The sequence below is a fragment of the Ptychodera flava genome, chromosome 5 (genome assembly GCF_041260155.1).
Source record: "Ptychodera flava strain L36383 chromosome 5, AS_Pfla_20210202, whole genome shotgun sequence".
NCBI classification, from domain to species: Eukaryota; Metazoa; Hemichordata; class Enteropneusta; family Ptychoderidae; genus Ptychodera; species Ptychodera flava.
Window position 1 is genome coordinate 12943955 of NC_091932.1, and position 25880 is coordinate 12969834.

The window sequence follows — 25880 nt, forward strand, 5'->3', positions numbered from 1 at the left end:
TTCAGCATTAAAATTTTCAAGTTCTATTTACAACTTGTCGGAACACCTGTACCGATCCACTGTATTGCAGACAAGTTAAGGTAGTATGCGCCTCGAAAGTGAAAGACTCAAAACTTATGCTCAAACTTTCCTCAAGGAATCTTTCAATCATTCTCTTTCAAAATCAAGAATAAAAAACTTCTTACAATGCGAATTCAGCAGAACCACGGCGTTAACATAAACCGAAATATTATTTTAAATCTCCAAGTTATGAAAGCCCGATGAAAATAATGTCATACGGTTGTAAAGAGTAAACTTGTGCTGATCATACGAAATCCTTCTAAAATATCTAGATGATGAATCTGGAACTTCAAATTTCTGTAATAAATAAATTCTGAAAAATTTCAGTTTGAAAATTAATTAGATCGTGAAGTTGGTAGTGTTGCTCTAAGTGGAGTGATTTCCATGACTTTTGGAAATATTGCAAGCGGTTTTTTAGAAGTATTTGATGTGAAAAATGACATTTTCCAGTAGTGTCAACTATACTTGCGCAGCGCAACACGTTATTTTGTTTCGCTAAGGTGACTGTCATTAATTAATTGCTAAACAAACTTCATGAGAATAATTTCTCCTGGAGTTTTCATGACTTTCAAGGACTTTCCAGAAGTACTGAAAGTGTAGTAAATGAGCTATAAAAAGTAAATTTTAACTAATTTAGTGAAACCCCTGTCACGGAAAGTCTAGCCTGCGCCAACCTATTCTAGTCAGCGACATGGCGAGCTATTCTGCACTAGGTACTAAACACAATGTGTTTTCAATATCATTTCCATATGGTAAAAATTGAACAGAATCAGTTGCGTGAACACTTGGAATTTATTTGTATGCTTTACTGGTTTTGAACAGAATCAGTTGCGTGAACACTTTCAATATACTTGTATGCTTTACTGGTTTTAAATAAAAAGAAAAACTTTTTCCTTACCTGAATAACCTATTTTTTAAAGGCATATTACCGGAACCACATAATTTTTGGGGGCCTAAGGTCAGATGGAGGACATATAGGTATAGCGCCCTCAACGTTCAACTGAAGTGCGAAAATTCGTAAGGGTCATGTATAGATGTATATGTCATTCTTTTTCCGCTTGCACCGAACTTACATACATATTATAGGTGCTCTTTTATTCAGAATAAAACTATATCAGACATTTGTGAGAATATGGTCCGTGTTAAGCCAATCCAATAATTTGACGGAAATTACAGCTGTTTACCAGTTTGCCAGTCTTAAGATATATGCATTGCCAAAACTTGCTGAAACGTTTGCACGTAAAACGATGACAACAGCATTTCATTTCCAGTGTGAATTTCAATAAACAACAGAAGTTTTGACTTCAATAGGTTTATTTGGTCACTATTCATGATATTTAGTGTTTCAAGGAGGAGTATATAATATCTATTTGTACGCATCCTTAAATATGTCATGCAAGTCATACTCGGTCAGTTGCCGAATTATCGACCAGACTTGAATTGTTCTTCAAACAACAAAACGTTATAATTCCGGTTTATCTTAAAATTTTAAAACAAAGGAAATAAAATAAATAGTCGTGAGCGCTAATCTTCCAAATTGAACACCTAACATTAAGACAGTACGAAACAAGAAAATCAGCAAAAAAGTATAAAATTTATAGTAAAGACCTCGTCAGGTCAAACTTTTTTAATAATGCAGCAGTATAGTTTTCGGAAATATTAAACTCTCATACATAGGGATATTTGAAGAATGATTTATTTTTATTAATCTTGCAGCAAGCACATGTGTATGGAAAAGTAAAACTTTTATTCGATCTATGGAGTCTTATGAATTTGAAATTAACGTTATAAATTTCTGATTGCAGTGACGAGTTCTGAAACTTCAAACTGATAGGGAGAAGAGCCTCCCTGGCTCTCCGCATTGTTCAGCTGGGTATTTACCGAAGGAACGTAGCTGTAACTTCAATACGATAATACTATAATTACTTTTCTTCGGCAAAAAACTCTTTTTCCCATTCTTCTACGTAAATCATTTTGAAGTACATAGTATCAGCTACAGTTACTGAGTATTTTGTACTCCTATGCGATGGTATTATTGGCAAATGAATTCTAGTCTGGACTTAAAATTGATTAAGTTATCAAAATAGCAATTGATACTGAACATATAGATTTGCACTACAGGACAGATACTTGGTCGTGTTGATAACTTGAACACCAAGTTTTTGAGACGAGACCTTGGGAGTAGTTCAGATATATGTGTTTTACGAACAGTGCTAAAATTATTGAAAATACAGCAAGTGTTTCAGACAATGAGCTTAAACGCGAATTCAAATTCCAGATTGTTTCGAAGCATGACCGTTTCAGTCACTGCTTTTTATATGAACACGATAAGAACTAATTTGGGATAATTGGATGGTAAAGTATTGTCGATTCAATCTGCAAATGTAATCTCATCTGGTTTTGTTATTAAGTTACACACTTGCTTTTATGAGTAATTTGTAATATTGCAACATTCAGCTATAGGGCACCTAACACTTTTGAAATATTTAAAAAAATATAAAGATCCAATTATCCTAAATTAGTTCCAATCGTGTTTATGATAAATCATTCTCATGATAGCCAACAAAGTTGGTTTGAAAATAATAGATACTTGATCTTTGCCGAATATTTTTCGTGACAGTAATTGAAATAAAAACTTCAACGAAATGAGAACATGATGAAATTGTTTTCAATTTTCATTTGGGAAACACGGTATAGAGAAAAATTTCATGTCTTGAAACTACATCATAAGACACTTTTGTTTGTGCAGTAAAACATAAAATCCTAATTATATCGTTTGTATTTACTGTGTAAATATTTTGTCTTTCAAGCACCGTACAGCATTGAAATTATCCGTTGTAAAAATATTGCGGCAGCTTCACTCATCTTGTCTACAAATAAGACCTTTAAAATCACAGTTATCATTACCGACATCGACGGCAGTGCTGTTACTAGCAAATTGTCGCCCAGTTGTGTGTCAGTTTTCAGATTCCATAAAATATACGCAGTGTGATACATGGAGCTAGCGTTCTAATATTTTGTCATCAAATACACTCCGTTTGTTGAGAGTATATACCATTACACAAATGTCTTTTGGATGATATGATACCAGTATTACGGTCAGGTGGCGTTCTAAATTGTCTCGTAGCTGTTACCGTCTGACTACAAACCTTCGTATGCAACGTTTTCAACAAAGCCCTCTCCTTCATTTGAGCCCTTCCCGCCATCAGCGTCCAGTTCTGCAACGTCGTCGGCTGTTTCGTAAGCTATGTTGTCGACGAACCCGTCTTCGGTGGATCTATTATCCATACGTTGTTGAATCTCTGGCTGAGCTGGATGGTGTCCGCCATTTCCCTGCTTGGTGACATCAGCCACGGTATAATCATTCTGTTTATGAGGATCACCAATACTTGAATAGTATACATCACTTTCTTTGCGCTGAGTTGCCCCGTCCGTTACGTCATTCGTAGTCATGGTGACAGCTGTAAACGTTAATTTATCCTCATAGGTAACGTTATGGTGATGCATGCTTTCGTTGTCATCCGTTTGATTATCCGTTGTTTCGTTCCTTTTTCTGTAGGAGAAATTTTGATCAATATTATTTTAAGCTTCATTTCCTTTACTTTTACATTTCACAATATCAATTCGACGACCCGATACTTCATTGCGCCAAACTTTGCCTACATTGCAGGATTAAAAATTTTCTTTGTACAGTCTCAGTAAAATAAGCCAGTTGAAGTGGAGGAAGAGGAAGTTCCCTCTTCATACACAGTCGGTCGAAACTGTTTCTATCTTCTATGTTATTAAATGAGCAATTCTTGCCTTATTTGCATTGCTCTGGAAAAAAATACTCCCCGAAACTCGAAATAAAAATCTTTTGACTTCCCTTTGACAAGTATTATCTGCAGACCATACATCACTGTCATTTTAGGAAACTGTGTCGACGTAAGTTTTGGTGATTTTTATTTCGTTGCTCCTGCTATCAACTCAACTACAGTCAATAATTCTATATTATGTCGCTGAGTCCCGAAATGTGATTCAACCTATTCTGCTTCCTAAGTGTTCCCTATAAATACGCAGATTGTTGTGGAGGTCAAAGGCTTTACATGCCAACAAAGTGATATATTATCAAGACTCAACGTCATTTAACAACAAGGGCTGTGCTTTAGAATAAATGACGTGCAAGTTGATGAAAATTCACCATGATCAGCGATCATTCAAACATCATCACTTTCTTACCTTCTCTTGTAAATAATGAAACAAACCACTAAGGCGATGGCAATAATCAATAGGATTCCAGCAACTACGCCGCCAACGATACCTCCTGTAGATGTCTCTGCAGACTCCCCTGTAGATTTCAAATTGAGATGGGCTGTTATTTATTATAATCGAAACAATAAAATATGAAATAGTAGCAGCAAAATTGAGTCACACTCCTGCAAACAGATGTAGGAACACGGTGCAACATGTTCATTAAAGTCTTGTATATGGAGGCAACGCCAGGGAAGAATGTGAATTAAACTAGCTTGTCGCTTATTGTGATGCTAACAGTTTAAAACAAATTAAATAATATAATAATAATAATATAATAATAAATAATAATAATAACATCGACAAAAATACTCACCATCACCATCACCACTAACATCATCATCATAATGATTCATGATACCTGAGTCCCGGTTGTCGATGCTTTCTGTGTACGTGTGAAAGAAAGGTTGCTACTGGTTAATACAGAGCTTTCCAGTATACTATTAATTTCTTACGCTATGTCTGTAGTAAGACAAGAAATATTCAAGTAAATCATAATAACTAGAAGCGAACATTACGTTGTAAAAATGTGACAGTCCGAATATATATGTCCCGAAACGCATTCTACCTGTCAGATCACCGCCTTAGTAATCTATGCTTCGCTCCACGCAATGACGTATTACTATGCGAGACATTCGTCCAGTTCTAGTGAATATTGGAGGAGGGCATTTCCATTTACAGTAATAAGCCTACTTTCTACAATCTTAAACCTTAACAGGATAGGGCGTTCGAAATGTATCAGAAGTTAATCAAGTCAATGTATCCGGTAATTGAAAGCCCTAGAAATTTATGAAATGTAGTGCCACACCAAGTATTTTGACAGCTGTCGCTTCCAACATCGACTTTTTTCATTTCTTAGCGTACAGAACTTCAACTCTGCAATTGAACATCCAATAACATTTGACAGCGAAAGTGTATTAAGAAGATTGCTGATAGGTCCTGTCAGTGACTGAAAATATTTGCAAAACAGCTTGAATGTACGTCAGATGAATATATGCATGCATGTATATTGTCGTGCGAGAACTAATGTTTAAGCCAGTCGTAGTTGATGCGTCTGATTTTCAATGATCGACTCAATGTGGGGGTCACGCGGCAAAGAAGTGTTCGTACCTTGACAGTGCTTGCCGGTATACTCCTCTGGACACACGCAGTAGTATGTGATATTTTCTGAAATCGACACTTCACAAGTTCCACCATTCATACACGGCATACTATTGCACACAGTCACTTTTTGAGAACAGTTTTGACCAGTCCAACCATCGTTGCATTCACAAACTTTCATATCATCTTCTTGGTGACAGACTCCGTTATAGCTACACTCGTCGTCATCACAGCGAGTGAGCGAAAATGCTGAATGTGACAAACAGAAACACATTTGGCTGTCGACGTGTCTATTATATTATGGATGTTACATCCATGAATATATGTAAAGCTTAAAACTGTCCATTTAAATACGTCGTGTTAATGACGTTGCCAAACTCTTGAAGTACGATAATGTGCAAGTAAACCCTCATTCCATTTAAGGTTCCTAGACAATAAATCGACCTTTTTAATCTAACAATTCTCTGGTGGTTAATAAGCTCAGAACCCCGTAAATTATACATTTTCTAAAAGACTAGATATAGGGCAACATTTTGGTAACCACAATGTCACCATTGTTTAGTAAGCAATGGTGACATCGTGTTCTCCATGGCGCCTTTTAAGTGGGCGGTGCGCCCACTTTAATTTCACGGCCGCCCAGATAAAATCTAGGCCGCCCAGTTTAATTTTCGGCCGCCCATGCTTTTGAAACCCACCGTCAGCCTTTGTTCTGGGGTGGCGGGTTTGGTTTACGGCATATTTTTATGTCGTGCCTTTGTTTGTTTCTGTATTTAATTTCAATAAAGTGTTAATTTAAATCAATAAGGCACATTTTGCTGTTGTTGTATGTGTGAATTTGTCATTTTAGTACCTCGTCAAGATATGTCACGACGATCATAGCGGAAGAAAGACCGCGAGAGAAGCTCGACCGACTTGTCAACCCATTCACACAATAACTGTGTGGTCGCATCAAGATGTAAGTGTTGTCTCGATTGATTTTGCCGAATTTTCCCCCAAGAAAGTACCTACATTCTTTTAACACCCTCAAATTCAGGGTTCTCCCAAGTCCAAAACAGCGTCGAGGCCCGCGACGCTATCGTTCAAGCCCTCGACGCTTTCGATCTCTTCGCAACGCTATCATTGTTACCCGCGACACTATGAGGTTCAGCCGCAAAATGTTCACAATGGTGCACCGACTGGTCAACTTCCGTACGATCACACGAAAGGAAGACATATTATTTGTAGCTTCGTTGTTTTACAATGTCACTTGTTATTACTCCTTTAAATTTGTATGAAGTGTTAACAACAGAAGAATTTCACACGTCCCACCCTTGACTCCAGCGACCCATCCGAAGAAATCGTAAAGGACAGAAAATTTGATATAAACCATAGTCAAAAGACAGCAAAAGTCAGCGACGATTTCCGCTCTTACTTGACGAAATATTTTGAAATCAAACTGATTACACATTCCCTAGATACAGAAGTGGCAATTTGGTGAAATTTCTGTTTGACTCACATCTTGAAATAAAAAGCAAACTTGGAAAGAAGACTTCATATATAATGCCGATCAACAGCATAGCATAGCTTATTAGGGAACTGTATGTCATTTGTTGGCTGCACGTTAAAGCAACTCAACTTTCCAAGATCAAACGATCAGTATCTTGTGAAAACAGCAACACAGCAATGAAAATTGTTATAGTCAGCGGTAAAAACTCTTAACAAATGAAAATGCATGTGAAGAGAATCAAAACCGAGATCGCGTGCGTGAATGAAAATACTGTAAACAATGGCGGATATGACATCAGAGTGGGACTCTTCTATTTTGGTACCGGGGGTGCGCAGGGTCAGAGAACCCTGATAAACGTACTGAAAAAACGTAGTATTTTCCTAGAGGTCGGATGCTATCACGGGAACTTCGATGTCTCATTGTTTTACATCTTTTAATAGTTTCTTTGATCTGATCAGTTTTACCAACTGTAACGGTATATTTTACTCTCCTAACCTTTCTTTATTTGAGTTAAACAAGGGTAGGAGTTAAACTGTAGTGCACTTTTGTTATCAGCAATATTTGGTCAAAATATGTAAATATCATGCAAATGATTATGCAAATTAGCCCCCACATATTTTTTTTTCTTTGTAGAGAACACTGTCTAAAATCACTCACTCACATGACTATCACGTGACAAGTAATTTGCATGACCTTTCAAAATCAGTTTTCCCTATGTTTTGTCTTAATACTTCAAAATATCTGACTCAAACTTGCTGGAATGCAAGCTATCACAACGCTCTTCAAAATAGTACCTCAGATATTTTATATCTTGCCTGGTTTTTTTAGTACAATTTTAAAGAAATCAAAGGGGGTTAAATTCACCGCGATGGAAGTTTTTCTGGCATAAATATTGTTTAAGACGGTTTAATTCTGAGACACACTTTGGAAGATCCTTAGGACAGCTTGCACTCACACAAATTTCAGCAACATATCTCAAACATTGAAACAAAACATAGGGAAAACCGATTTTTAAGAAGGTTATGCAAATTACCTGTCACGTGATATTTATGTAAAGAATGGTGACACTATGGTAACCAAAATGTTCCGTATATCTAGGCTTTTCAAAAATATATGATTTACGGGGTTCTGAGCTTATTTACCACTAGAGAATTGTTAGCTTAAAAAGGTCATTTCTTGTCTTGGAAGCTTAAACAAGCAATCAAAGTAATCTTCGAGGGGGCGGTACGGACAAACGTTGGCGAAAAGGCAGGATTTTCCATGAAACTGTTCAGGAGTGGGGATGAGGACATTACATTATTTGTGTCCCTAATCTGTTCAGCGCAGGAATGTAGCGAACTCGCTTGTTTTGGCCTGGATTTTCTTGATTGTTTCGTTCCCCCGCTCCCGAGATAGGAATTTGACATATCTCTAATGTAACCACGAGGATGATACTACATCAACTGATACAATAATTAATAACGGATAATCACAAATACCAAAGGTGGTTAATATTGACAGGCATTAAGAAAATATTCGAACATAAGGCTACTTTCAAGGTATTTGGGGTATTATATTACACTAAGTTTCAATCCTGTATGGGTCTCCGCCAACTCCGATCCAAACAACGTTTGGGTGGGGTTGATGGAGAGTTATCTGGTTGGAGTTGGCGGAGACCCATACCCACGACTGAATCTTTCAGTCTTGAAGTATGACTCATATAGGAAAATAAAAACCTGAGCAAACGCGTAATCCAACACGTCGATATATTCTGCTGGCGACATAACAGTGTGCTGTTTAAACGGTTCTTCACAAAACCATATAATAGCACAAAAGACTAGTTTTAAAATTTGTTTACCTTTATAAAAAACTGCAAATCCACGATCGTTGCCGAAGAGATATGACTTAAAAATGAATCTTTAAGACATTCATTTTAGTAATCCCAATATAATGATCTGTACTCTCTCCTCTCTCGAAGCTATCTTTTGTGACAGTGTAATCAGGTTTCTTTCCGATGAGATCAAAAAAGGTCAATTTGTCGTCTCGAATAATTAACCAATCATTAGCAAGGTAAAACATTCTAAGAGTTACATTGAAGACGTTCTCGGACTTCGTCGTGACCGTCCATCCACAATCTGACCATGATGGATACTCATTTGGAAATCCCGGTGAAAGAATCCAACCACTCATCTGAGAATCGTTTACAAACCACTCATGTCCACAGGGCTCCACTGTAGCTGCAATTATAAACAAACTTCACTAGGACCGTGATCGAAAGTTCACATGAAGAACTACAATCTTTACAATTATATGACACTGTGTTGTTAGAAAATAACAGCATGAATAATTCGATATTAATCAGATGCTTAGCTCCAGTCTTCTAACAGGGAAAGATGAAGTGGACTATGCTCACTAGTTGGTGAACAAATACGCCTTTTTACACCTGTATACGGAGATATAACGTTTCAGGTCACTGGACCTAAAATACCTTCAACATCTGGGCAGCGAACTTTGCAGGTTTTCGGTTCCATCGTCCTAAAAAAAGCCGTTGTGCAGCAAGGACTAACGTGGACTAATGAAGCCGAGCTGCAATCTCACCCATGATTTTTCTGAAAACTTCGCCGAGTTACGTGTTGGCCTTATTCTGATCACTTATAATGAGTAGTTTTCGATACATTTGTAGACAACTGCAGTCAATACGTTTACTTTATCAAACAATGTGTTTGTGGTGAAATTATGGCAAAAAGCATTCCAGGTTGAATTGTGAATATACGTAGAAATGTTGTTGATGGGAGACAGCGAACATTGGTGATCTATACATACGACGCTTGAAACAAAGAGCAAAATTATTTTAAATGATCGAAATCATGACTTAAATCGATTTTATGAGAACCTGCCATCAGACCATCTTTTACGGGTTCCAAAATGTACAGCATTGAGAAAGAAGCTAAGTTTTATTCCAATTTAATTTCAATTTTAAACAAGTCAAATTCGGATAATGTCCTGTTTTTTATACTGGTTTTAATTTTTTGGGTTGCTTATGTACTATGTTATGTTTTAGTTCTATAACGTTTGTGTGTATTGCTTGATTGGTGATTAGAACCACATGTGATTTTCTCTAGGGGAGATAATAAAGTTTTCTGAAAAAAAAATAGAGATACTCACGAGGCTTACAGTGTACTCCTGCATGTACGTCATCGTTTTGCACACATTCAGTGAGATTGGTAACATTGAATGCATGACACTCTGTCATTGTTGTACTAGTTCCGACAGTCGTGCATTTCATACCAAATATTCCATCATTACCCCTCCCGAATTTAGAATCCTGTAACTCTTTGTTTCTGTCTGTACCATTGAATCCTATTCGTGTGAGAAAATTCCTTTATCGTAACTTTTCAAATAACAAACGTATTCGAATCTATAATCTTATCAGGAATTCTTCCTTTTATTTCGACTACTATAACATGCTGTGCAAACAGTGATTGCAAGTTTCATACACACTGTAGACTATACATTATATAATCGACTTTCCCTTTATACACTATTAGCAGCAATTTTTCAGCATAAAATATCGAAGGCAAAACACAAGCCACTCTGACCTGGTATTAAGAAATTTTAGTAAATCAAATGCATGAAAACTTTTCTGCATGTGTACGCAGGTCATAATATGTGTGCATATCAATGTTCAACTCTTTGCAGATATAGAATAAATTTTCCTTTGAAGCCCGGGTACCTAATAAAGGTTGATCGCATGTCGTGTGACCTTAAAGTGCCAGGCACTATTTTAAAGAATAACAGAGAGTCACACTTAGGGCAACAAATTTGCAAAATAAGTTCGTGTATAATTATTATGGTTGAATTTAGTCAAAAGTGGATTTATTTTGGATGTAAATAAATGTTTGATGATGTATATAGTTACGTACCAAGTTCTCCGCAGACATAATCTGCAATTGTCTGGTTCCAGAACTTATTGCATACTGTTCCACAGTAACTTTCCCGTTTGTGGTCCACGCAGATTTCAACTCTCCCTTCAAACGGGGTAGACCCATCAACCAGTCTAATATGTTTGATTGACAATTGCACGTCTTGGAGAGCTGAAGCAAAGGAGGTACGGGTCGCAATGTGAACTTTTCGGGTCTCATTTTATGATCTTGATTCAAAAGTTTTATATGAAAGCTATTTCGTTTTATGTTAGAGGCAAAGCAAAATCGGCTGAGTTTCACAGAAGTGGAAATAATTTGATACAGTACAAATAAGAACAACGATAAAGAGCTACAAGTTTCTGAAAGTACATAAATTGTGAAGTGAGGACCAACACATATTCTCTCCGTTGAAAAATGTCAAGTCTGCGGAAGAAATATAATAAGAATTTTCTATCACCCTCAAAGGTGAATTCATCGTGTTTTGAGTTTGATTTATATATATTTTTGGTATTTTCTTGTGTGGACTTAGATAGTATCCAGGATCTGTAGTGTAGCGTGTAAGTACAGGCATCACGCCGTTGTCACTGATTTTGGCATTTGCTTTTGCTTTGACGGGGAGGAGGGGGTCTAAAACAAATCGAAAGAATTACGATGGTCGTGCGACAGTTTTCATTATTGACGTCCCCTAAAGAATCGTTTCTCACCCACCCAATTGGAATACTCGTTCAAAATACCTATGAATATATAAGTTCTACATCATCAAACCACAAATTTCTCGAGAACTGGCGCCACGGTATTACAATGGAAAGATTTACATGATTTTAACATTAAAGTTTAATAAGTTCCGTATTTTTTAAATTAAAGTAGAACTTTTTTCAATCGTTGCATAAAAATGTGAATCTCAAATGTTTCGAGCGTGAAATGAAACAGTCATCCCCTAGCTTTTGCCTTTTACTTGTAACGTAAAGGAAAAGTTTCAAAAGTTTGTCAAGCAAAATCAACAAATTATTTGACGGTAAACTGCACCATGGCTTTCCTTCACCCATATATTGTTATGAACAACCCCTGTAACAAATTTTAGCAAATTTTGTTCGGTCTTGATCGCTATATAGCTTTAATTAAAGTACAATCAAGCTTGCAAATTAGCAATTAGGTAACATGAAACTGATACAGATCTTTCACTCTTGTCATGTCTTCCTAACGATTTTCACAAAGAAATTTATCTTGGTCGCCTCTTTGCAGTGTTCGTATCTTCTTTCGCGATTACTGATACAATATATTCGATAGAAACAGACATAGTCGACTGTACGGACAGATAATTTCAGGTCAGAGTTTGGAGGTCAAAGAAGCTAGATATTATTTTCTCACATTGTGGGTACATCGAAACTTTTATGTGTGGTATCATTTCACAGAAGTACCAAACGAAAAATGAGAACAGAGCTTTCAGTTCCTCCTATTCTTTTTGCTGTTACTCTAGCGCAGTAGCACTTCAATATTACAATGTCATAGGAAGAAGGAATAAAAAGTCTTTGAGTCTTCAAAAAAGTCTGCCATTTGATGTTTGCAGACCTGACGAAAGACCCTTTCACATTTCTCAATGGACATCCGGTACTTTGATGAAGACTGTCAATGTGTTTCGATCAGCCCCGTTGACAACAAGTAACATATCAAATTTTACATAAACAAGTAGCATGCAATCATCCCATTTTTTTGAAAATCTTACAATTAGCTGTTCGGACATAACGCGAGTCGTCATACTGGCTGTTACGATCAAAAGCTACAAGCAAGCTGAACCGTACTTGGGGTACCTACAGCTTACATGTCTTTGTTGACAATAACACACTCTGAATGGCAGTGTGACCTACCTTTGTGCTCATTTGATCCGAGAATGTGTGGCCAAAGGGATAATAGGAGACCAGTCCTCAACAAAACGTTCGCCATGTTCAATAGACAATCCGGTCCTTACTCTCCATGAAACGTACGGTGATTAGTGAAAGTTGCGCAATCTTTAACCTTACGACGGCAGATCACAAATTCATGCGGAGCTGAAAGTTTGGGACCACACTAGGACGCGCGAGGAGAACATTTTAGCACCTTAGCTTGTAACTTATAGTCGCAAAAGTCAATTATCGGCCGAACCACGCACCAACGTGACTCTATATAACATGCAATTCAGTGCTTCTCATTAAAAGCATTCAACTTCCGGGTTGTAGGGGAAGAGCCCTCTTTGTTGTATAGTAACTACGTCATAAATGGGGACCTTATAAGCATTGTGGGAAAGGCAGCACTTTGGGTCCTATCCCAATACGGTTCACGGAGTCTGTTGATGTGCTGCGTGCTCGGAAGATTATATCTGATTGGTCGATTGTCACTATTCACAGCAACATAGGGAGTCTATAATGTTAAGATTCAGCTTCTGAGACGCTGCACATTAGCCCCACAGAGTGAATGAAACAATGGACCATAGACCTTGGTCTTCGAATGGACAAATGCCACCAAAAGTTATACCACACTACGCTCTTTGGTTTGCGGTGTGTGCATACGGATGCGTCGTTCCAGAATGGGTCCGATATTAGGGAACATGGCAAAATTTTACGCCGATTCTTTGACGGCAAGTTAGCTAAACTTTTGGATATGTCCATTATTTTGTCCTTTAAAACGACTATACTTTCTCATAAATCTCTGTGCAATAATGTGAAGATGCAGTTTTAACCTTGCCAACGTAATGCACGGAGTATAACATGTCGACATATGAATTAAGTGCACATTTGAAGTCAATTATCAACAATAACATTAAAAATTACAACGGTATAAGAAAATTACCACGATAGAAGCTTCGATTTGGAAGTAGAGCAAGAAGTTATTTGTTTATGGATATATGAAAAATGTTGCACCAAAAATAAAGTCACTGGTCATGAAGCTTTGCGTCGTACCAAGGCAATTATATCAACAACGTATGTAAATGTATCGACAAGATTCAGCAAACACAATAACAGAAATTAAAGCTGCAAGCAGCGTTGGCGGGGCCCAAGCGATTAACATGGTGTCCAATTCTTGCACTGATTATATTATGTGCAAAATTTTAGCTTGAAAACAGTTAAGTTCTTGTAAAGAAGAATTTTGAACATCATCTCATATTTGTCTGTTTCATGCAAAATACGATATGGGGACAAAACCATGTGACCGATCCAATTGCCTTTCACAAACTTGAAAGAGCTCTCACTAAGAAGGACAAAAGTGGAATTTCACTTCCATCAGTGTTTTGGTTCTGGAGAAGAAGATTTTTAGAGATAAATTGCGATTTTCGCGAAATCAAATATGGCGTCTTAAACTGAGCACGGTTACCTACCAAAAATTTGTTTCTAAAGTACAAGACATATATGAATTAGATGCTACTCAAAATTGACAATACTGGAAGGTTACAATATTCCATCAAATGAATGTATTCATCTCTGAAATTTAGGCCGTAATAATTGCAAATTTTTGCTGTCTATGCCACAAAATCGTCTGGCATATCATTGTTACATCTTTCAATGTAATGAAGCAGAGAAGAGTAAAGAATGTTGGGCACTCGGAGTTAAAAGTTACTTTTTTAAGTGGGAATGGGCGAAGCATGGCTCAATCAAGGGGTAGGGTGTGTCAATAGCTTTATCCTCCTTTTTAAACAACGCTGTAAAGATATTTATATCCAAGATTGGCACGCTAGTATATTTAGTAAGCTTTACACTTATCGTCTTATCAAAAATTCATTTTCTTGTGAGTCATATTTGTCAGTTATCCAGGTACACAAGTTTCGCAGTGCTTTATGTCGTTTTAGACTTTCTGCACATTCTTACGAATTGAATCTGACAGATATTTAAAAATAAGTCGTTCAGATAGAGTTTGTTGTTTCTGTGATACAAACAGTATTGAAGATGAATATCACTTTTGCCTTATTTGTCCATTATATAAAGAGCTCAGAGCCAAATAATTACCACTCAACATTTACACTCATCCATCTATTGATAAGTTTACTCTGCTGTTTCAAATGCAGAATATCACTGTTATCCATAATTTATCAAAGTTTATATTTTTTGCAATGAAAAAGCGAGATAGCATACAATCTGTACAATCTGTGATTTTTCCAGATTCTATGTCCAACAATGTGACTGTAAATACTTGAATCGAATAGATGTACTCATCTTATTTATATATATAACAACAGTGTCTTCCGAAATGTACCTATTTTTGATAACTTTTGTATACATTTGGGCTGGAGGCCTATTGTATAAGAATAAAGATTAATAATAATAATTGCAAATTTGGTTAAAAAATAAATAATTCCATTTAGTCATATATTTTTTCATTTCATCTTTACTGTTCAAAGTTTTACTTTTGTATAATTTTATGACAAGACTGTGAAAATTTAGAAAATCAAGCATGGTGACCCCATCTTTTGTCTTTAATATTTGATTATTCTCATATGCCAGAATTCAAAAATTTCCATGTGTTCTTCCTTGTGTTGCTGTTTGGCCTGATCTTGTTTAGGTAATGTTTCACTATTATGAGCGTCATTTGACACAAACTCTTCTTCAACTACCATGTATATCAGAGTCAGAGCTATCTCTGTCACTGCTCACGTATGCAGTAACAGTGACACTACAGTAGCAGGGCGGTATCTGATAGTGACAGTTGCCAATAGGCAGTAGCTGTATTAACTTTGATAATTTTGACAATATTTTTGTTCAGTTTATTATACAACTGTGTTCTTGTTCTACTCTCAACAGCATGTTGAACTGTCCAGTATTCAGCTTGCTAGCACAGCCTCGTTTGTATGTGTACCATGCATCAGTGCTGACAACTGACTGTCAGTCTGGACTCTAATTAAACTATCACCTAATACATATTTATAATATACAGGCTTTGTCGACAAACTGAACATTGTGTGTTTGAGCTGCTGAAGGGAGACCGCAAGAAACTGTAGTTGATATATTGGATAGAGATTGCAAAAATCATCAACGGTTGCAGCTTCTGCCCTGTTACTAGGCTCAAGTTTGATTTTTTACGACAATCACACATGTTTAGATTTTTTCGAGATAAAAGTCATGGAATGTGACAAAATGGTTGTAGATTCTGTTAAATTATTACTAACATTACAACATTTGAATGACATAAAGATGGTATTCATTTTTCATTAAATTACCTACAAAAAACTTGGAATCGGAAAATGTAAAACATAAAAGGACCACTAAATTTTCAAGTGCCCCCCTACAGGTAGAGCAAAATTTTCAAGCTCCATGAATTTAGCAAGCGATGCTCGGACAGCGCACAGCGTATCGATGACACTTGGGTCAGGGGTCATGACCAAAAACGTCAGTGCGTATTCATGGCCAGCTTGAATCATGCCACGGATCACGGAAATCACGGATCATAAATCCAAATGTTCATGTCTATTACGTAAACAGAACCGTACTACATAAAACACGTAATGTTTTGATATGGAATAACATCTTTTTGTTTCACTGACGATCAAGTTAAATGCTCAAATATCGCGACAAGACTTGCGCATTTGCACGACATACAGCAAAAAACAGGATGGTTGGACAGTATCATATACATTACGTTTACTTTTTTTGTAAGTGGCACACAAGTTTTGTAGATAACATTGTAGATAAGAAGAACCGACTCATTTGAGTGTCTGGATAGAACACACATGGGAATTGCTAAATACTAAGCTACTGCAGTGAACTGCAATAAAACTGCGTACACAATTAGTTTCAGCTGTAGCCAGCTGGCAAAGTAGACAACATTGTATGTCCCAAGCAGACAGTTTGTCTGGGGAAGTTGAAATAAACAGATTTGTACAATGGACCATTGCATGGTAATGTTACATTGTACACAGGTAACCAATCGTAACTTATTTGAGCTTACAACCCCAGACAGAGCTAGTTTTGCCTTTGGACAAGCCAGAATTTTTGTCTGCATCAAGTACATCGGTTCAACTCTAAAGTGGCCACGGGTGAAACAGAAACTGCCCAGTTCTTGTTGGATTGCTTTGAAACTAATTAGTGTAAGCAGTTTTATTGCAGTTCACTGCAGTAGCTTAGTAATTTAGCTATTCCCTTGTGTGTTCTATCCAGACACTCAAATGACTCTGTTCTTTTTATCTACAATGTTATCTACAAAACTTGTGTGCCACATACAAAAAAGTAAACGTAATGTATATGAGACGGCTATTGACAAAGGTTGAGACGACCCAAACTAGCCAAAATTAGCCAAACCAGCATAAACCACCAAAAACGACCCATATCATCAAGTAAACGACCTAAAACAAACATTCTAGGTATTCAGGGATACAATAAAACTCCACCTTCTGGAGAAACCGTCGACAGAATTGCGGGCAGCCATGTTGTTGGTACTATCAATTACCAAGTTGTGGGGCTCATTTCGATGACACAACTGAAAACGAAAATAACTTCAGCATCGTAACTGGGCTCACCGAAGGAGGGCGCTTTTTCAAACTTTGTGCAGTGCAGTGCTAGTGGGGCATAATTGACGAATTTTCGAAAACATGTGGTCTCAAAAATTAAAGCTTCAAACTTTTGAAATTAAAACCTTTATGCAGTTGAAAGTCCTGCGTGATGTTGATAATGCCACATGCTTAGAGTCCGAGTCTACATTCATTATCTGTCAGCCTGCCTATGTATGTATGTATGTATGTATGTATGTATGTATGTATGTATGTATGTATGTATGTATGTATGTATGTATGTATGTATGTATGTATGTATGTATGTATGTATGTATGTATGTATGTATGTATGTATGTATGTGTGTGTATATGCACGCATGCATGTATATGTGTATGTATGTATGTATGTATGTATGTATGTATGTATGTATGTATGTATAGTATGTATGTATGTATGTATGTGTGTTGTGTCTCCACATATAAATGTAGACATGCATGTTTCCTGTAATATGCCCTTGTATCAATATGGCCATGTGAGGGCGCTGTTTTTTAAAGCGACCCCCACTTAATCTGTTATTTGCTAGATCTTCAACTTTCCATGGTAACCTGCATGCACGCATATATATGTTTGTGTGCATGCATGCATGCATGCACATATATGCAGGTATGTGTATGTACATGTATGGAACCAGGGCCACGGCACATGTTATCTTAATATTTGGTTTGTAGAATTTATTCAAATAAATTAATGTTGGTATCAAAAAAAATGTGAATGAGCTGTAAAAATGTAATAAACTAAAAACTTTGATCTCATTCCTTGGTAAGCCACTAAACACGACAACGGGGAAATTCCCTGTGCTACACTTTACGTTGTAAAAGCAGTAACAATCTTGCACAGCGCCCTCTATTGAAGAAACAAACCGAACCCCTTAACTCGTGATGGCATGTATAGGAATTTGCAATGATCGAAAATGCCGGCTGGTTTTCGCCGTTTTTGGGGCGGTTTCTCCAGAAATCTGAGACATATTTCATCCCTGTGCTTATTTTAGGTCGTTTACTTGATGATATGGGTCGTTTATGGTGGTTTATGGTGGTTTGGCTAATTTTGGCTAGTTTGGGTCGTCTCAACCTTTGTCAATAGCCATATGAGACTGTTCAACCATCCTGTTTTTTGCTGTAAGTGCGGAAGTACGTCGACTCGGCAGATGAGCCGAGCGCCTTCTCTGAAAACCTGTTTACGATACACGTCACAGTACACTGAAAATTCTTGCGAATTCATCATTAAGGAAGCCAATTCACACAAGTTTCTAAAGTCAGTAGGGATATTTGCTTGTTCGCAGCAATACACCACCAACATTTCGCCGTTCAGGAGTGCCTTACTCGCTCTACGTTGTAAAAAAAGCCGTATGCTTTTGCCGTGACCTAACTTTGCAAATTCACGGTAGACTTTCCGCAATAGTCGTTGGAGATTTTGTTCAATATATCACGCGTGGTGGAAACCGCAATTATCCATAATCACACAGGCACCTACAGCCAAACACGGATTTCCAAACTTATCCGTAACTTGAACAGCCTCTTTGAAAAAGTTCAGTGACTCCAACCCGTTTGGTGGATTGCTCAAGTTCTACTGACTCCCTTCTTCTTCTTCTCTGCCTTTTCTTTGCTCACCTAGATCTCTCGAACGGCTGAACAAAACTTCTCAAACTTGCAGGGCTAATAGGAGCCAATTAGACTCGTGCACCTGACCCTTGAAATTTTGATTGGTCACGTGACCTGGCGGCCATATTGGATTTTCCAAAAACCTAAAGATGGCTTCTCCAGAAGACGTAGGGGTCTAGTCGATTTGAAATTTTTTGTATAGTCAAGCATGACCTAAGGTCTTTAGAATTTGCAAATAAAATCGCATGCGGTACGTGACCTTGGCCGCCATATTGGATATTCTAAAATACTCATTTAATCTTTAAAAATCTTCTTCTCCAGAACCAAAACACCGATTGAGCTCAAATTTTACTCATGTCATCCTTACAGTGATTTCTTTTAAGTTTGCAAAAATCGGTTTGATCGGTCACGTGGTTTGGCCGCCATGTTGGATTATGTGAAATCACAATTTAATCTTTAAAAATCCTCCTCTCAAGAACCAATTCACCAATTGAACTAAAATTTCACATATGTCATCTGAGGTGTGATCTCTTTCAAGTTTGTGAAAGGCATTTTGATCGGTCACGTGGTTTGGCCGCCATATTGGATTTGCAAAAAATCGTAATTTAATCTTTAAAAATCTTCTCCTCCAGAACCAAAACACCGATTAATCTGAAATTTTACTCATGTCATCCTAACAGTGATCTCTTTCAAGTTTGCAAAAAGCATTTCGATCGGTCACGTGGTTTGGCCGCCATATTGGATTTTGTGAAATCACAATTTAATCTTTAAAAATCTTCTTCTCCAGAACCGATTCACCGATTGAACTAAAATTTTACATCTAACATCTAAAGTGTGATCTCTTTCAAGTTTGCAAAAGGCGTTTGGATCGGTCACGTGGTTTGGCCGCCATATTGGATTTTGCAAAAAATCGTTATTTAATCTTTAAAAATATTCTTCTCCAGAACCACAACACCGATTAAGCTCAAATTTTACTCATGTCATCATTACAGTGATCTCTTTCAAGTTTGCAAAAATCATTTCGATCGGTCACGTGGTTTGGCCGCCATATTGGATTTTGTGAAATCACAATTTAATCTTTAAAAATCTTCTACTCCAGAACCGGTTCACCGATTGAACTAAAATTTTACATATATCATCTAAAGTGTGATCTCTTTCAAGTTTGCGAAAGGCGTTTTGATCGGTCACTCGGTTTGGCCGCCATATTGGATTTTGCGAAAATCGTAATTTCATCCTTAAAAATCTTCTTCTGTAGAACAAACATACCGAATCGACAGAAATTGTACATGCATCATCTATAGTGTTATCTCTTTCAAGTTTGTGAAAGGCAATTGGATAGGTCACCTGGCTTTGCCGCCATATTGAATTTTGCAAAAATCGTAACTTACTCTTAAAAATTGTCTACTCAAGAACAAACACACAGATTCAATTGAAATTTTATGTATATCATCTAAAGTGTGATCTCTTTCAAGTTTGCGAAAGGCGTTTGGATCAGTCACATGGTTTGGCTGCCGTATTTGATTTTGCAAAACTCATAATTTAATCTTTAAAAACATTCTTCTCCAGAACCAATACACAGATTGAACTAAAATTTTTACACTCATAATCCCTAGTGGTAGTTCTTTTTAATTTCCGAAGGGCGTTTGGGTCAGTCAGAAGGTTTGTTCGCCGTAATGGATATAGCGAAAATCGCAATTTAATCATTAAAAATCTTCTTCTCAAAAACCAACACACAGATTCAACTGACATTTTACTCATTCTTTCTTAGTACGAGCACTTTCAAGTTTGCGAAAGGCATTTGGATCGGTTAAGTCGCCTCAATGTTCATAAGGCTGCAGTTTAAAACATCGTCAGTCAGAAGATCGATCAGTGATGTATGTTATATTGTACACTTGAAAGTCAAAGACGGCACAACAGACTGCAATGCCCGCTGTCAAATTCAGCTAGCAGTCACACGAACCCTAATCTCGGCCCTTGTGTAAGGCAACTTTGGCGGCCAGCTTTTGTACGCCAGGTGACGTTGTCAAGTGTACTGCCACAGAAGTACTTAGAGGAGTGTGCCACTAGCTTTAAGGGGTGGCCAACTGGTGTGATTGACTGAATAAGAGCGGGACAAGGTCCCACCAGGGCACAATTACTGGGGTCTACGCACAGCTGATATGTGAGTGTCAAGGATCATAAATGAAGCTATTCGGGTAATTTTATATGTAGGTGTCTGAATGCACGCTCACTTATTCATCACGAATAAAAAAGAAAGATACATGACATTGCAAGGTGTGGTGATTTGTTTATGATTATCTATCAGACATGCATGGAGTGGCCCTTGTGCGTTATGTAACTGAGAGCATGTAGCTGATTAAAGATGTAAACAAAACCACATCAAGCCCAGCTGTTTATGTCGTAAAGATCGCTGATACACATCGATTAAAACAGCACCTTGTTTTATGAAGTTCTGTAGCTTGATCGTATTTCACTGTAATTGCTTTCTGCCATTGCACGCCCGGTCTGTGAAATCGCCGAAATTTAACCGATATTTATCAGCGATTTGGGAACTCTAATATCGATACTAGACGATACTAGAATGACTTGCCCTGTGCCTCGGTACGCCGGTTCTGTGAAATCTGTGATATTTACCCGATATTTATCGGCGATCTGGGGACTCTATTAATCGACACTAGACGATACTAGATTCCGTCAAATCGTGGGTAAATATCCGATATATATCGGAGATTACACCACCTTACAGTTCTGGTCAAACCCGACTTCCAAGGACTTACTCTAACTTCGATACTGGACGATACCGGTACTAGATTTTGTCAAATCGCGGGTAAATATCCGATATATATCGAAGATTTCACCACCTTACTGTTCTGGTCAAACCCGACTCCCAAGGACTGACTCTGACTTCGACACAGTCTAATCGCAGGTAAATATCCTATATCGGAGATTTCACCACCTAATAGATCTAGCCGAGCCAATCTAACTTCGATATTGTATAGTCTATTAGCCGTAACTATCGGATATCATGTAAAAGTGCAATGTCGCTGTGTCCTCCCCTTGACAGCCGGTGATAGACCAGTGCGAGAACGCACCAGAGTTGTCGACAACATAACAAGTTTTACTAAAGGCGGCAGCCAAGGAAACACGAAATCATAAGAAAACTTCTTGATGACAATGTATCAGTGCAACGGGTGTCGATCATTCTGATGTGATCGTTGACCCACCAAACAGGTTGGAGTCACTGAACTGTTTCGAAGAGGCTGTTCAAGTTACGGATAAGTTTGGAAATTCGTGTTTGGCTGTAGGTGTCTGTGTGATTATGGATAATTGCGGTTTCCACCACGCATGATATATTGAACAAAATCTCCAACGACTATTGCGGAAAGTCTACCGTGAATTTGGAAAGTTAGGTCACGGCAAAAGCATACCGCTTTTTTTTTACAACGTAGCGCGAGTAAGGCACTCCTGAACGGCGAAAAATGTTGGTGGTGTATTGCTGCCAACAAGCAAATATCCCTACTGATGTTACAAACTTGTGTGAATTGGTTTCCTTAATGATCATCTGATGATGAATTCGTAAGAATTTTCAGTGTACTGTGACGTGATATCGTAATCAGGTTTTTAGAGAAGGCGCTAGCTCATCTGCCAAGTCGACGTACGATCCACATTCATGTCGTGCAAATGCGCAAGTCTTGTCGCGATATTTGAGCATTTAACTTGATCGTCAGTGAAACAAAAAGATGTTATTCCATATCAAAACATTTTGTGTTTTATATTTTAGGGTTCTGTTTACGTAATAGACATGAACATTTGGATTTATGATCCGTGATTTCCGCGAATCGTGGCATGATTCAAGCTGGCCGTGAATACGCACTGACGTTTTTGGTCATGACCCCTGACCCAAGTGTCATCGATACGCTGTGCGCTGTCCGAGCATCGCTTGCTAAATTCATGGAGCTTGAAAATTGTGCTCTACCTGTAGGGGGCACTTGAAAATTTAGTGGTCCTTTTATGTTTTACATTTTCCGATTCCAAGTTTTTTGTAGGTAATTTATGAAAAATGAATACCATCTTTATGTCATTCAAATGTTGTAATGTTAGTAATAATTTAACAGAATCTACAACCATTTTGTCACATTCCATGACTTTTATCTCGAAAAAATCTAAACATGTGTGATTGTCGTAAAAAATCAAACTTGAGCCTTAAACTAGGGCAGAAGCTGTAACCGTTGATGAATTTTGCAATCTCTATCCAATAGAGTCAACTACAGTTTCTTGCGGTGTCCCTACAGCAGCTCAAACAGACAATGTTCAGTTTGTCGACAAAGCCTGTATATATAAATATATATTAGGTGATAGTTTAATTAGAGTCCAGACTGACAGTCAGTTGTCAGCACTGATGCATGGTACACATACACAGGCTGTGCTAGCAAGCTGAATACTGGACAGTTCAACATGCTGTTGAGAGTAGAACAAGAGAACACAGTATAATAAACTGAACAAAAATATTGTCAAAATTATCAAAGTTAATACAGCTACTGCCTATTGGCAACTGTCACTATCAGATACCGCCCTGCTACTGTAGTGTCACTGTTACTGCATACGTGAGCAGTGACAGAGATAGCTCTGACTCTGATATACATGGTAGTTGAAGAAGGAGTTTGTGTCAAATGACGTTCATGATAGTGAAACATTACCTAAACAAGATCAGGCCAGAGAGGAAGAACACATGGAAATTTTTGAATTCTGGCATATGAGAATAATCAAATATTAAAGACAAAAGATGGGGTCACCATGCTTGATTTTCTAAATTTTCACAGTCTTGTCATAAAATTATACAAAAGTAAAACTTTGAACAGTAAAGATGAAATGAAAAAATATATGACTAAATTGAATTATTTATTTTTTAACCAAATTTGCAATTATTACGGCCTAAATTTCAGAGATGAATACATTCATTTGATGGAGTATTTTAAAATTCCAGTATTGTCAATTTTGAGTAGCATCTAATTCATATATGTCTTGTACTTTTGAAACAAATTTTAGTAGGTCACCGTGCTGAGTTTATGACGCCATATTTGATTTCGTGAAAATCGCAATTTATCTCTAAAAATCTTCTTCTCCAGAACTAAAATGATGATGAAATTCCACTTTTGTCATTCTTAGTGAGAGCTCTTTCAAGTTTGTGAAAGGCAATTGGATCGGTCACATGGTTGTGTCCCCATATCGTATTTTGCATGAAACAGACAAATATGAGATGATGTTCAAAATTCTTCTTTACAAGAACTTGACTGTTTTCAAGCTAAAATTTTGCACATAATGTAATCAGTGCAAGAATTGGACACCATGTTAATCGCTTGGGCCCCGCCAACGCTGCTTGCAGCTTTAATTCTACTTCTTCTTCTTCTTCCGCTCTTTTTTTGTCGACCTAGAACTCAAACACCGCTTACCGCAAACTTCTGAAACTTGCAGGGCTAATAGGTACCTATGAGATCTCGTGCACCTGGGTATACAAATTTCGATTGGTCACGTGACCTGGCGGCCATATTGGATTTTCCGAAAACCTAAAAACGGCTTCTCCTGATGATCTAGGGTCTGGTCAATTTGAATTTTTTTATATAGCAAGCATGACCTAAGGTCTTGAAATTTTGCGAATAAAATCGCATGCGATCACGTGACCTTGGCCGCCATATTGGATTTTTGAAAAATACCTATTTAATCTTTAAAAATCTTCTTCTCTAGAGCCAAAACACCGATTTGACTGAAATTTCACATGTAACATCTTAAGTGTGATGTCTTTCAAGTTTGTGAAAGGCGTTTTGATCGATCACGTGATCTGGCCGCCATATTGGATTTTGCGAAAATCGTGATTTAATCTTTAAAAGGTGGAATTGTTTCCAATCGTAGAGTAGTCGATGTCAAAAATTCCAAGAATGGAAAAACGATAACCTTTAGGACACTGCAGGTTTTAGATTTGGTTGACGGATGCGTTTTAGAAAGTCATATCCGTGATGTGACGCAGCAATCAAAAAGGAACGTTTGAGATTTGAATTTGAAAAGTGTTATAATATTACATTAAATAAAGACGAACAGTAGTCTGGATCGGCTCACGATTTAAACACTCCATTGATAGTATGTCACCTATCTTGATGTAAAATTTTTAATAAGACTATAGAACTAAATTTTGCACCAATCACATATTTTACAACATTTCTAGATTGTTTTCTGCATCATAATGCAAGTCAATCACTGAACTTTGTAAAGAGGGAGTTAGTTCGTTCGAGAGCAAGAATAGCGTAAGAATAATAAATTGGTGGCATGCCGCTATACATGGAGTTTCCTTTAAGAAAGATGTCGGCATTTTCAAAGGACTCTGACCAACGTGTGAACTTGAACATTCAAAAGCATCTTATAAGTCATTTGTTAAGAGACGGTGTGTAAAACTGACATAAAATTTGTATGACTTTCTGATTGTTTGTCACACTAAAGGATAAATGCGAATTCAGCAGAGCCACGATATGCACATAAACCACAATTTCTATAGTGAACGAGGCAAAGGTATTCACAAGAATTGAATTGCCTTTGTGTAGAGGCGGAGATCAGATTGTTCAGGACTTCACTGCGAGAAAACTTGTTTCCCTAGACGAGGTTCATATTTTCTGCATGCGGCCTGCGATGGAGAGACATTGCTGTAACCATGGAGATTTCACTATTAAATCATGGAGACACCCCATGTTAAGATGTATATGTGACATTTCCGTATTCGTAAAAGTTGTACATGAGTTTGTGTACACACAGATCAGTAACACTTTCAAATTCAATAGATATGGGATCATACTGCTTGGTCTTAACTCAGTCATTTTGTTCGGTGTACCACAGGTCTATGGGTGAACTAAACACACTTAACACGTGATTCCGTTTATATAGGACA

At 37.4% G+C, this 25880-nt stretch overlaps 1 protein-coding gene across 1 annotated transcript; it reads right to left on the reverse strand.

Annotated features, from left to right (window-relative positions):
* Window positions 1-1504: 1504 nt before the first annotated feature.
* LOC139133045 (delta-like protein A) lies at window positions 1505-13032 on the reverse strand. The gene is made up of 8 exons (XM_070699441.1): window positions 12705-13032; window positions 10840-11010; window positions 10082-10276; window positions 8775-9153; window positions 5461-5700; window positions 4667-4735; window positions 4279-4387; window positions 1505-3613 (listed from the first exon to the last, which is right to left on the reverse strand). The coding sequence occupies exons 5-8, from the start codon at window positions 5630-5632 to the stop codon at window positions 3202-3204; spliced, it is 762 nt and encodes a 253-aa protein (XP_070555542.1). The 5' UTR covers window positions 5633-5700; window positions 8775-9153; window positions 10082-10276; window positions 10840-11010; window positions 12705-13032; the 3' UTR covers window positions 1505-3201.
* Between the last annotated feature and the right edge of the window lie 12848 nt (window positions 13033-25880).

Bases quoted from the DNA above. Each gene is read 5' to 3' on its own strand.
- LOC139133045 (XM_070699441.1), bottom strand. From the start codon at position 5,632: ATGAAAGTTTGTGAATGCAACGATGGTTGGACTGGTCAAAACTGTTCT. The intron at 4,736-5,460 runs GTACGAACACTT...ACACGTACACAG, and splicing joins TACCGGCAAGCACTGTCAAG to AAAGCATCGACAACCGGGAC. The intron at 3,614-4,278 runs GTAAGAAAGTGA...TTTCTCCTACAG, and splicing joins TTCATTATTTACAAGAGAAG to AAAAAGGAACGAAACAACGG.